This window comes from Mesoplodon bidens (assembly GCF_964165515.1).
Source record: "Mesoplodon bidens genome assembly, chromosome: 13".
Classification (NCBI taxonomy): Eukaryota; Metazoa; Chordata; class Mammalia; order Artiodactyla; family Ziphiidae; genus Mesoplodon; species Mesoplodon bidens.
The window spans coordinates 15,632,780-15,645,441 of NC_138169.1; the positions used below are offsets into that span (position 1 = coordinate 15,632,780).

A 12,662-nucleotide genomic window follows, 5' to 3' on the forward strand; every position below is an offset into this window, starting at 1 on the left:
CTAGACCCTTGGCCTCTCCCACGGCTCCTGCCCCACCTCAAGCATGGGAAAGCAGGCCCATCGGCCATTGCCTGCCCAGCCTGGTTGTGGCATGGGGGCAGTCAGGGTTCAAATCCCAGCTGTGTGACCTTGGGCAAGTGACTTTGCCTCTCTGTGCCTCGGTTTGCCCATTCGTAAAATGGAAATGCTAATAGGACTACAGGAAGTGTTAAACACAGGACCTGGCCCATAGGAAGCCGTCAAAGACATATAGCTGTTACTATTAATGACAGAAATAACTCTCAAATTATCAGCTGAGGCCTCCTCCCAAGCCAGGCCAAAACCCCCTCAAACCTGGTGAGGCTTCAGGAAGAATCTGGGCCCTCTCCCTTAGGAGAGGGGAGAGAGGACATACCCATCTAAGAGTCCCCACAGGCATGGAGATCCCAGCACGCTCTGAGGGAGCCCCTCTGAAGAAGGGCACCAACAGCCAGGGAAACTGAGGCAGTGTGGCTGGATCCCCCACTGGGGCTTAGTCACTCTCCTCCCTACCCTGGTTCTGGGGCGTGGCCCACCTCAGAGCTCACCTTGGCCCGGGAACTTGGGGGAGGAGGGGTGGCCAAGAGACGCAGGAACCAGGTATGAGTCAACTCCCTCCCCAGGAGAGGTAGAGGGAGCCCCGCGAGCCATGTCCGGGTCCAAGGACAACATCCGTCACTCCCTCATGGCCCTCACCCAGGACTGGTGGAGGGGCCAGAGCACCGTGAGATGGAAACCTGGTTTCTGGAAGGTTCTCTCCCTCAGCCCCCCAGCAGCTGCCAGGTCCCCACTCCTGACCTCACTGCCTCGACAGTTCCAGAATCACTAATTCTCAGGTGCTCTGAGAGGGCATCTCATAAGAGGGGAATCAGGGGGCTCATCCAGATGCTGCATTTGCACAGCAAGCTAGCTCTCTGCTTTCCTCAGGTGTGTGTTTTTGGGGGGTCGCTGATGAGGATGCGGGGAGCTAGAACTGCTCTATGCAGCTTCCCCCTTGACACAGCTTCAGGGTTGGGGAGGGGGGATGTTCATGAAGTCAAAGGCAGGATACTCCTCACTGGGGGCCCACAGCTGGGGGAGTGAGAGCATAGCTAAGCCCCAGCCTGTGCGAAGGCTCAGAATCCACGTTCCTGCTCGCCCTGGCCAGCGGGAAAATGCTAAGGGTTCTCCACCCTCAGCTGCATGCAGCTTGGAGACTCTTGTCCAGGGTTTCCATTGCCCAGATGGGAAATCCAAACCCAAACAGGACTAGGTTCAAGGTCACAAAGCCAATGTCCTGCCAAGGATCCCACACCTGTTTCAGGTGCTGAAACCCTTAGAGCCCCTTCTGGGCTCCAGGCCAGGCTGGAGGGGGGGGACCCCTCTCCCCATTCTGCTGATTCGGCAACTGCTGACTCAGCCCTGAGGGAAGCACAGCCTAGGACTGGTACTCAGGGCAACCTGAGGGTCCTCCAGCCCCATCACACCTGGCTAGGGAGGGGGCTGCAGGGGGAAGTTGGCTCTTCAAGCGGCTTAGCATCCAGGGAAGGTCCCCACTGGGCTGGGAGCTGCTGGCTGGGGAGCTTAGGGTTTTGGGTCAAGAGGACCCCAGTTTCCCCCAGGCCTGGCTGGTGGGCCACCTGGTGACACTCTGCAAACCTAAATACCAGATGCACACAGAGGAATCCTGGGGCCACCTGGATCCCAGGCCCTCTGGGGCTCCTCTCCAGGGTTCTCTTAACAGGTGCCCACCCAGGCCTGGAGAAACCCCACCTAAAGCCCCTCCCCAGCTCTGACAGAATCCGACCCTCTAATCCCCAGGGCTGAAGCCCTGGAAGACCCCCTTTAGTACGTCCCAGGAACAAAGACACCCCCTTCCTGGGGGCGGGGCGGGGCATCTGCTAAGTCTTGGTGTCCCCTCCCACCAGGAAGCGATGGGCGTGGGGCCTCTTGCCCCATGAAGGTGGATGTGCCCCAATACTCGGTCTCAGACAAGAACCCCCGCCCACTTCACCGACCTTCCCTGGAACGCAGAATGGGCGACCCCCGCCCCATCCCATGCCCGGCACGCCCCCCATCCCCGACTGGCCCCGGGGGTACTCACACGTCCTTGGCAGGCAGCGCCCGGCCCTCCACGACGCGGACATTCAGGGAGCTGCTCTTGGCCATGGCGCCCAGCCCCAAACTTTCCGGCCAGGAGGGCGTCCAGGTTCCGAGTCTGTACCGCGGCGGGGAGGGCGACTACGTGTCACAAACAGAGAGCCTGGCACCCTGTCCCGGGATCCCAGCGCCGCCTGTCCGACACGCGGGTAGCTGAGCGAGAGGTTTCCGAAAGAGGAGAAAGGATAGGTGTCCGGGGAGGGGGCGCCCCCGCCAGACTCTACAGGTAGGAGCTGGGCGCCGAGCCGGCTGGGCGCGCGGGGGACACCGCCAGCCCTTGCCTTCTAGTCCAGCGCTCCCGGTGGGCAGGCGGGGAGGGCAGGGGGCGGGAGGGGCGGCCCAGGGCCCTCCCCGCAATCCCGCCTCCCGCGGCACCCACCCCCCCTCCGCCAGTTCCCGGGCCCCCTCGCGCGCCCTCTGCCGGCACCCCAGCCAAGCGTGCGAGAGCGCACCGGCCTCAGAGCCCCGGGTGCCTGGAGGCTGGGACTGCCAGGTGGAGAGCCGCCCACGGCCATGATGCGTGTGGCCGCAGGCTCCTAGTGAGTTGGCATCGGGCTCAGAAGACACAGTATGTCCCCTGCCTGCCCTGCCTCCAGCACGTTCACACCTCCCCGGCTCTCCCCTGCCTACCATCCCGGCGCCGCCTTCTCGGTCCGACCTTCTTGCCCCATCCCGAAGCAGTATCGGAGATCGCGGGAGGCGTCGCTAGAGAGAGTCACACTCTCCCTGGGGGTCCTTTTCAGAGTCAAGGGAGGGGCCGCGAACATCCCCTTCCATCTCTTTTAGTTTCCTATTAAACCCAGACTGTGCGAGCGGCAGATCCCGCGTCACTGGCTGGCACTGCGGGGGCGGAAGCCGCAGCCGGAGGGGGAGGGGAGGGCTTGAAGCTCACCACCACAGCGATGGTAAAAGTCATCTACAATTGTTTGAACGCTTACTGTGTGCCGGGCACTGTTCTAAGCGTTTTACAGGAATTTCTCACCTTCGTCCTCACAATAATTCTATGCGTTACTTACTATTGTACTAGTTCCCCCACCCACCTTGTATGGATACACAAACTGAGGTTCAGAGGGATTAAATAGCACTCGGAAGGTCTTACAGTCATTGATTTGCCTTTCTGGATTTGAATGCTGGCTCCGCCACTTGGTAGCTGTGTGGTCTTGGGCAAGTCTCTTAACCTCTCTGTGCCCTGGTTTGGTTTTCTCATCGGTTCATGTTATTATAGTATCTCGCTCACAGGGTTTTGAGAGAATTAGATGAGATAAAACAGATATGAAGGAAGCCGATACAGATCTCAGAACACCGACAGGCACATAAGAAGTTTTCAGAAAGTGTTTGCTATTATCATTATTGTTCTTCAAGGCATAGCTCAAATATCACCTCTCCTAGGAAGTCTTCCGGGATGTCCTCCCATGCCAGGCAGAGGTTTTCTCCCCTTTTTCTCTGCTCCCACAGCTCCAGGTTTGCACAGTTTTCGAGTTTTAAATGTGATAATGTGACTGGAAAGGCCTGTCCCAGGACAGATACACACACACTATCTCTGTGCATGCGTTTTTTGTTTACCTAAGAGTTCTCAGAAGGGACTCTTTCTGGTCAGGTCAGCCAAGGGCTGGGCACCAATGAGAAGGCTCTACTTATTGATTTCGGGAGTCAATGCCCAGACTGGCAATTCCGGGAGGGCCCTGCCCAGCCACAGGAGCAGCCCCGTGATCTGCTTCCCCGTCTCCCTCCTTGACTTCCCACCCAGCACCCCAGCCAGGCTGGTGAGGAATGCAGATCCCTGGAATTCTCTCCCTGGCTGGCCTCCATCTGGTGAGTCCTTCCAAAGTCTGGGCCTCAGTTACCCCATCTGGGAAATGGGCCTAGCAGGGCTGGCCCCAAGGCTTAGAAGTATTGCAACATCCTTCAACAGGGTATGAGGGGTGATGCAGCGTTGATTCCAGAGCAGTGGTAGCCCTGAGGGAGTAGTTAAAGCCCTCCCATAATCTTTATCAGTTACCCCAGATCCTCAGGAGGAGAAAATGGTACTTGTTATGCGACTGCTACTTCAGGACAGGTGTCCTGCCTCTCCCCGCCCCCACTCACCTAGGTGGGATCTCGTGGCCAAACCTTTTTCTTCTGAAAAAGAGACCTCAGATAGGCTATCCAGCCCCCAGGGACCCTTGATGGAACCTGGGGGTCTTGTCCTAGGGCCACCTGGGATGCCAGCCAAACCACCACCAGCCATCTTGGCCCAACTTCCGGAGCTGAGCAGGAAGTCACATTCCCAGACTCCCCTCCCCAGACTCCCAGGAGGGTTACAAAGGCTATGGACTGTGCCAGCCAGGCCTCCAAGGAGCTAGCTCTGTCACCTACCCAATATCCAGCGTCTGACCCTGCAATTTGCCTGGAGTTGTGGCCACAGTCTCCATACTTTCCAAATGGCCTGGCTACCTCCTGTTGTTCTGAGAAGCTTTGACCTGAAACTGGCAGAGGGTTTGAGGTCTCCTAGGGCAGTTCCTGTCAAGGAACCAGAGGGGGAAATGTGGCCCAGAGGAGTGTGACTTGCTAGAGGCCATTTGGGAAAGAAGAAGGCAGGCTCCTGAGAGCCCAGGCCTGGGCTGTCATGTGGAAAGGGTCTCACCTTTCTCGTGAGATTGTTGTAGAGTTAATCAAGATGGCTGTGTAAGGCACCTGGCATCATTCCTGGCACATAGTAGGTGCTCAGGAAATGGTTAGCTGCCTCCCCTTCCCCATCCTCTAAGCCTCTTCAAGACAAACCCACTATCATCTTCTTGTCAACTCTGTGCATAGTCTACCGCCCATGGGATGCACATAGCAGGTGCTTCGTAAAGCCAAGTGGGAGGAGATACTGGGCTGAGGATTTAAGAGCAGAGGTTTTAGCGTTCAGCCCACCTGGGATTGAATCCTGGCACCTACAGGTATGAGCTGGATGCTCTTGGGCAAGTGAGTTACCCTCTCAGTGCCTCAGTTTCCTCATCGGTAAATTGGGAATAAAACTAGTGCCCACCTCATAGGCTGGGTGTGAGGATGGGATGAATTAAACGTCAAACGTTCAGCACAGCCTGGCATACAGCAAGTGCTCATAAGTGTCGCGGCCATAATGGAACATCCTGATCCTACCACTGTGCCTGACCTTGAGCCCCACTGGGTGACTGAGCTCTGAGGCTGGGTCCTAAGGACTTTGTGGCTGGGGCAGAGCGCCAGGCCCAGCCCTGAATTCCAGGGATGGATGGAGCGGCCACACTTCAGTGGAGCCAGTGCGGCTCCGAATTGCTGAGCTGAGGGAATCTGGGGCTTTGCATCCCAGCTGTGAAATCTGATAGCAAGATCTCAAGATTGGGCTCCTGCACCCCGATGGGCCTCACTACCCAGAACGAGTCCCCCCCCCTTCGTCTGAGATGCTGGGCCTGGGGCCCAGGGAGGGCTCACAGACACAGAGTGGAGAGGGCTCCTCATCCCAGAGTGGAGATCAGGCCTGGGCGCTGACAGGGGTGTGCTGAAGCTTGCGCCTACTGGTCCCTGAGAGCCAGCTGTGCCCACGCCCTTCCAACCCCGTGTTCGGCAATGCCTCATCAGGAACTTGAAATCAACCACAGGAGGAGAATTTGCACCATGGAAATCAGCAAATAAACACTACAATTTGTTTTGGAGAGGCAATTTAACAACACACCACTGGGTCCAGGATTCCCTGGCTGCATGGCCCTCTTGACCCCATTCCTGAATTCAACACCTTTAAGATTTTATTCATATTCCCCCCACCCCACCCCCTGATCCTACCTTTGCCCTATCCTTCCACCAGGAAAGCCTTTACATTCCTTTATCTACCTATTTCCTGGTTTAAGTCCCACAGATACAATTAAATAAAAATTATGACAGGTGGGGTGAAATAAAGTGCAGATAATGTAAGAGCAGTGCCATGGAACACTAGATAGCTATGTGGGTTGTTTTCAATATTTGTTTATTTATTTGGCTGCGCCAGGTCTTACTTGTGGCACGTGGGATCTTCGTTGTGGCATGCAGGATCTTTAGTTGCGGCATGCGGGGTCTAGTTCCCTGACCGGGCATCGAACCCGGGTCCCCTGCATTGGGAGCACAGAGTCTTAGACCATCAGGGAAGTCCCAGCTATATATAGCTGCAAATGGCATTATGTTCTTGAAGACTATTTAATGACAGGAAAAGTGCTTTAAAAAAAAAAAAAGCAGGTCATAGGGAATCCCCTGGTGGTTCAGTGGTTAGGACTCCATGCTTTCACTGCCGAGGGCATGGGTTTGATCCCTGGTCTGGGAACTAAGATCCCACTAGCAGTGTGGCGCAGCCAAAAAGAAATGCAAGTCGTGGGGAAAACACAGTATATACAACCTTATGTAGGCATGATACTGATGCCATAAAGTATTATATATATAAAATTCTTTTCTTATATTATTCCTTTCATATATATAAAATGTTTACATATTATATATAAAATTCTTTTCTTACTTAACAAATGTGTATTGAGCACCTACTATGTACTAGGCAATGGGGATACAGTGAGGTACACACAGCCCAGCCCTGCTCTCATGGGCTCTTAGGAGGGTGATACAGACAAAAGTAATGGGCAGCTAGGAACAGACTCTCAGTGGGAAGTACGAAGTGATATGTAGACAATAAAGCAAGCACAGAACTGGAGGGCTTTCTCTGACTTAATGGCATGTGCTTCTTTTTAATCAGAAATTATAATCAGACAATAATTTGTACTTCCTCTGGTCTCTGAAAGCCCCGCTGCCCTTGCTTCGTAGCTCTGCTCACAGCCTCCGGGAAGCCTGGAAGGTGGCAGGGAAGGCAGTGGTGACCGCCCCCCACTGCCCGCCTGTTGGCACCTCTCTGTGACCTTGGTCTCTTGTTCCCTTGTTTTGTGGGGATTTACATGCTGTCTTATCTCCTAAATGTCAGGGACAATGACTGATTCATGCAGTGCCTCCCACGCCAGTTGGCACATAAGAAGGACTCAGAAGACACTGTCTGGGTTAAATAGTATCCAATTCCCCTCGAGGGCTGGAATCTGGCCTCTCTCCTTGTGGCAATGGTCATATTCCTTTTTACTCCCTTTCTCCCCACGGTGCCTTAACATTGCCAACTCACCACCTCTCCGCTACACCTTCACCCCCAAAGCGGGAGACAGACCCCTCCTCTGGCTCCGCAGACCTGTGCATCTCTAGACGTCAGTTTCCCCTGCTGGGAAGTGGCACCATCCCTTCTGAGGCCACCAAGATCGGGACCAGTTGGGGGTGAGGAGCGTGTTCTTTACCTCAGGAACACAAAGCCTCGTTTGTGAGTTCCAGGCACGATTCTGGGCAGGAAGCCATGTGGGACAGGAGGCAGGAGGATTTCCAAAGCCCCTCTTGCGGGCTGGCTGCCAGGAAGCAGGGCCTGTAAGTCCCCTCCTCCCACAGCCTGAAGACGAGGTGTGCGTCCGCAGGCTGCACCCGGCTTCCTCCTTCCTCAGCCCTACTCCACAAAGTGCCCCCCCTGCCCCCGCTTTGGAATGGAGAAGTAGGAAGGGGGAAGCTGCCCAAGCGTGAGACTGGGGGTTGGGGGAATGGAGGGGTGGGGAGAGTGGATATTTCCAGAGCTTGTGGCTTTGTGGCCAAGGGCAAGGCCAGCTGAGAAGTTGTGTCTTGCTGTCACTTAGCAGCTCCACCCACCCCATCCCCCAGGACATGGAGACAGAGACAGGGGGGAGGTCCTGCTTCAGCAGCTTGGCAGGGGAGCCCCGGAAGCATTTGGAAGCAATGCCCCATTTAACAGAGAGGAATGCTGTGGCCTGGGGTGGGGGGGTAGATCCACTGGCCACAGAGCTAAAGCCACAGCTCCAGCCTTCTGAAGACAAGTGTGTAGGGACCTCACCTCCTCCAAGCCATGAGTAGTTCCAAAGCAGGGATGGGTTATCTCTATATATAAACAAACTCCAGGGCCCAGCACCTCTCAGCCTGTGCGCTCTTGGAGGAGTCACTTAACTCCCCTGAACCTCCATCCCCTGTTTGTCACTTCTAGCCCAGGTATTGCCCTTCCTTGGCCCTGTGCAGTCCTGACCTGCACCCTCATCCTAGAATTCTGCACACCAACCTACAGACCTTTGTTCTCTTCTAGGAGGGCCCATATCCTCTTGCCTCAGGGCCTTTGCACATGCTGTTCCCAGTACTTGGAATACCCCTCCTCTCCTCCACTCACCCCTCCTCACCCTTCAGGGTTTACATGTCACTTCTTCAAGGAGGCCTCCCTGACTCCCTCCTTGCACTTCTGCATCTCCTCTGGCAATCCTGTCAGCATGTAATGACATATTTGCAGGGTGATTTGATTCATCTGGCATCCCCATTAGCCTCTAAGACCCATGAAGGCAGGTTTTGTCTTATCCACTGCTGTATCCTCACACAGTGCCTGGCACATAGAAGGTGCTCAATAAACACTGTTAAAAAAAACCACCTCCAAAAGAAGAGAAATTAAGAAGGGAAGATTCACACCAGCTTCAAGATGATGGTATTCTCTAGGGATGGAAGGAAGGGAATGGGTCTAAGGAGGAAAAGATCCAAAAAGGGCTCAACTCTTTCTGGAGTGCTGTGGTTAAGAGGGTGGACTCCACACCCAGATGGCCTGAGTTCAAAACCCGCCTTAGACTTGACACCAAAAGCACAATCCACAAAGGAAGAAGTGGCAAATTGGATCTCATCACAATTTAAAACTTTGCAAAAGACCATGTGAAGAGAATAAAAAGAGAAGCTACAGACTGGGAGAAAATATCCAACAGAGGGCTCTCTGGAACATCCAGACCCGTATCTAGAATACTCAGAGAAGTCTCAAAACTCAACAGTTTAAAAAAATCCAGTTAGGACATAGGCAACAGACTTGAACAGATATTTTTCTGAAGAGGATATACAGATGGTGAATAAGCACATAAAAATATGTTCATCATCATTAGCCAGTAGAGAGATGCAACGTAAAACCACAAAGATATCGCTACACACCGATCAGAAAGGCTAAAACAGAAAATAGTGATGGCAGTGAGGGTGTAGAAAAAAACTGCATCACTTACACATCGCTGGTGGGAATATAAACTGGTACAGCCATTCTGGAAAAGAATATGGCAGTTTCTTAATTTAAAACAAAAACAAAAGCAAAAACCCTAAGCAGGCACTTACCATATGACCCAGCAATTGTGCTCTTGGGCTTCTATACCAGAGAAATGAAAACTTATGTTCACTCAAAAACCAGGACAGGAATCTTCACAGTGGCCTTATTCATAATAGCCAAAGATAGGAAACAACCCAAATGTCCTCCAACATGAGTGATTAAACAAACTGAGGTATATCCATCCCGTGAATGCTACTCAGCAATCAAAAAAAACAAACACCTGTAACAACCAGCATGGATCTCAAGAGAATGATGTTGAGGGACTTCCCTGGTGGTCCAGTGGGTAAGACTCCATGCCCCCCAAGGCAAGGGCTCTGGGTTCATTCCCTGGTCAAGGAACTAGATCCCCCATGCATGCCGCAACTAAGAGTCCACATGCCACAACTAAAAGATCCCACATGATGCAGTGAAGATCCCGCGTGCCACAGTGAAGACCTGGCGCAGCCATAATAGATAAATAAATTAAATAAATATTTTTTAAAAATAAAAAATAAAATTTCTTCATCCATAAAAAAAAAGAGAGAGAATGATGCTGAGTTGAAAAAAGCCAATCTCAGAAGGTTACACAGTATATGATTCCAATTACTATACAACACCCCTGACATGACAAAGTAATACAGATGGAGAACAGATGAGTGGTTGCCAGGGATTAGGAAGGCAGGGAGGGAGGGGATGGGTGTGGCTATATAAGGTTAGCTTGACGCATCCTCGTGATGAATGCTCTGTATCTGGACTGTGGCGGTCATAGGAATGGACATGTGATAAAATTGCATAGAATGAGGGAATTCCCTGGCGGTCCAGTGGTTAGGACTCCAATCTTCCACTGCCAGGGGCCCAGGCTTGATCCCTGGTCGGGGAACTAAGATCCCATAAGCCGGCTATGTGGCCAAATAAATAAATAAAATTGTAAAAATTGCATAGAACTAAATACACATACACACACACACACACACACACACACACACACGAGTGCTTATAAAACTGAGCATTTTGAATAAGGTGGGTGGATTGTATCAATGTCAATATCCTTGTTGTGATCTGGACTGTTGCTGTGCAAGATGTCACCACTGGGGGAAACTGGGTGAAGCAGTATGGAATCTCTCTTTTTATTTCTTAAACTGCACAGGAATCTACAATTATCTGTAAATAAAAAAGCTGGGGGCTTCCCTGGTGGCGCAGTAGTTGAGAGTCCGCCTGCCGATGCAGGGGACACGGGTTCGTGCCCCGGTCTGGGAAGATCCCACATGCCACGGAGCGGCTGGGCCCGTGAGCCATGGCTGCTGAGCCTGCGCGTCCGGAGCCTGTGCTCCGCAACGGAAGAGGCCACAACAGTGAAGGCCCCCATACCTCAAAAACAAAAACAAAAACAAAAGCTGGGGCTTCCCTGGTGGCGCAGTGGTTAAGAATCCGCCTGCCAATGCAGAGGACACGGGTTCGAGCCCTGGTCTGGGAAAATCCTACATGCTGCGGAGCAACTAAGCCCACGCACCACAACTACTGAGCCAGAGTGCCACAACTACTGAAGCCCGCGCACCTAGAGCCCGTGCTCTGCAACAAAAAGAAGCCACAGCAATGAGAAGCCAGCGCACTGCAACGAAGTAGCCCCCGCTCTCCGCAACTAGAGAGAGCCCTCGTGCAATGAAGACACAACACAGCGATAAATAAATTAAAAAAAAAAAAAAGCCGTATCCATACAGCTACCCATCTTTTAGAATGACTTTTACAAAAACTGACAGTACCAACTGTCGGTGAAGAGATGGAACAATCAGAACTCTCGTGCATTGCTAGTGTGAATATAAAAACTTTGAAAAACAGGTTTGCAGTTTTTTATACAGTTAAACATGCACTTACTATATGACCCATCAATCGTACTCTTATGTAAATATGCAAGTGAAATGAAAGCTTCTGTTCACAAAGAAAAACTGCACATGAAACAGGCTATATTTATAATTGCCCAGAATTAGAAATAACCCAAGTGGAGGATAAATAAACTATAGTATGTTATCAAATACTACTCAGCAGTGAAAAATACATGTCAATATACACACGTCAATATGAATCTCAAATGAATATTGCTCGGTGAAAGACACCAGACTCGAAAGGCTATAAAGTATATAAATTCCATGGATGATAGTCTAGAAAAGGCAAATCTGTAGGGATAGAGAACAGGTCAGTGGTTGCCAGGGGCTGGGTGGGGACAAGGGTTGATTACAAAGGGACATGAGGACTTTTTGGGGTGATGGAAGTATTTTGCATTTTATTTTATTTTATTTTATTTTATTTTATTTATTTATTTTTTTTTTGCGGTACGCGGGCCTCTCACTGTTGTGGCCTCTCCCATTGCGGAGCACAGGCTCCGGACGCGCAGGCTCAGCGGCCGTGGCTCACGGGCCCAGCCGCTCCGTGGCATGTGGGATCTTCCCGGACCGGGGCACGAACCCGTGTCCCCTGCATCGACAGGCGACTCTCAACCACTGCGCCACCAGGGAAGCCCTATTTTGCATTTTAACTGTGATGGTTCCACGACTTTACACATTTGCTAAAACCCACAGAACTGCATGTGGAAAAAAATGAATTTTACTCTGTGAATTCTACCTCAGTATTTTTTAAATCAAGAAAACTTAGATCATGAATCTTGTAACTTTGTATCAATTTATGCAGAAAAATAGTATGTACAACTTAATGCAAAATGCTCAAAGACAAAATGTACATTATTTTAGCTCCGTCTTTCTTTTTTTTTTAATATGCTCTAACAAAATGTTTGGGGGCTGTTTTATACGATGTAGACATTACAGTAACTTTAGTATTTTTAAAACAGTGTCACTCTACTCCCCTCACACCACTCAGAATGGCCATTTAAAAAGTCTACAAGTAACAAATGCTGGGGGCTTCCCTGGTGGCACAGTGGTTGGGAATCAGCCTGCCAAGGCAGGGGACACGGGTTCGAGCCCTGATCCGGGAAGATCCCACATGCCGTGGAGCAACGAAGCCCATGCATCACAACTACTGAGCCTGCGCTCGAGAGCCCGCAAGCCACAACTACTGAGCCCACGTGCCACAACTACTGAAGCCTGCATGCCTAGAGCCCGTGCTCTGCAACAAGAGAAGCCACCGCAATGAGAAGTCCGTGCGCCACAATGAAGAGTAGCCCCTGCTCGCTGCAACTAGAGAAAGGCCGCACGCAGCAATGAAGACCCAACGCAGCCATAAATAAATAAATAAATAAATAAAATTTATGGGAGAAAAAACAAACGCTGGAGAGGGTCTGGAGAAGAGGGAACCCTCCTACACTGTTGGTAGGAACGTAAATTGGTGCAGTCACTATGGAAAACAGTAT

At 51.8% G+C, this 12,662-nt stretch overlaps 1 protein-coding gene across 4 annotated transcripts in view; it reads right to left on the reverse strand.

Annotated features, from left to right (window-relative positions):
• The window catches only part of RASAL1 (RAS protein activator like 1), a 47,659-nt gene that overhangs the window by 27,983 nt on the left and 7,014 nt on the right, over nucleotides 1-12,662 (reverse strand). Inside the window, exons 1-2 of one of the 4 annotated variants that reach the window (XM_081251741.1) lie at nucleotides 2,788-3,619; nucleotides 2,102-2,215 (exon numbers count right to left, since the gene is read on the reverse strand). In XM_081251741.1, coding sequence (XP_081107867.1) covers nucleotides 2,102-2,166 — 65 coding nt within the window. In that variant the 5' untranslated portion in view covers nucleotides 2,167-2,215; nucleotides 2,788-3,619. Of the gene's footprint in view, nucleotides 1-2,101; nucleotides 2,311-2,787; nucleotides 3,620-12,662 lie in introns of those variants that run through there. The other 3 variants (XM_081251740.1, XM_081251739.1, XM_081251742.1) reach the window with 3 other exon arrangements.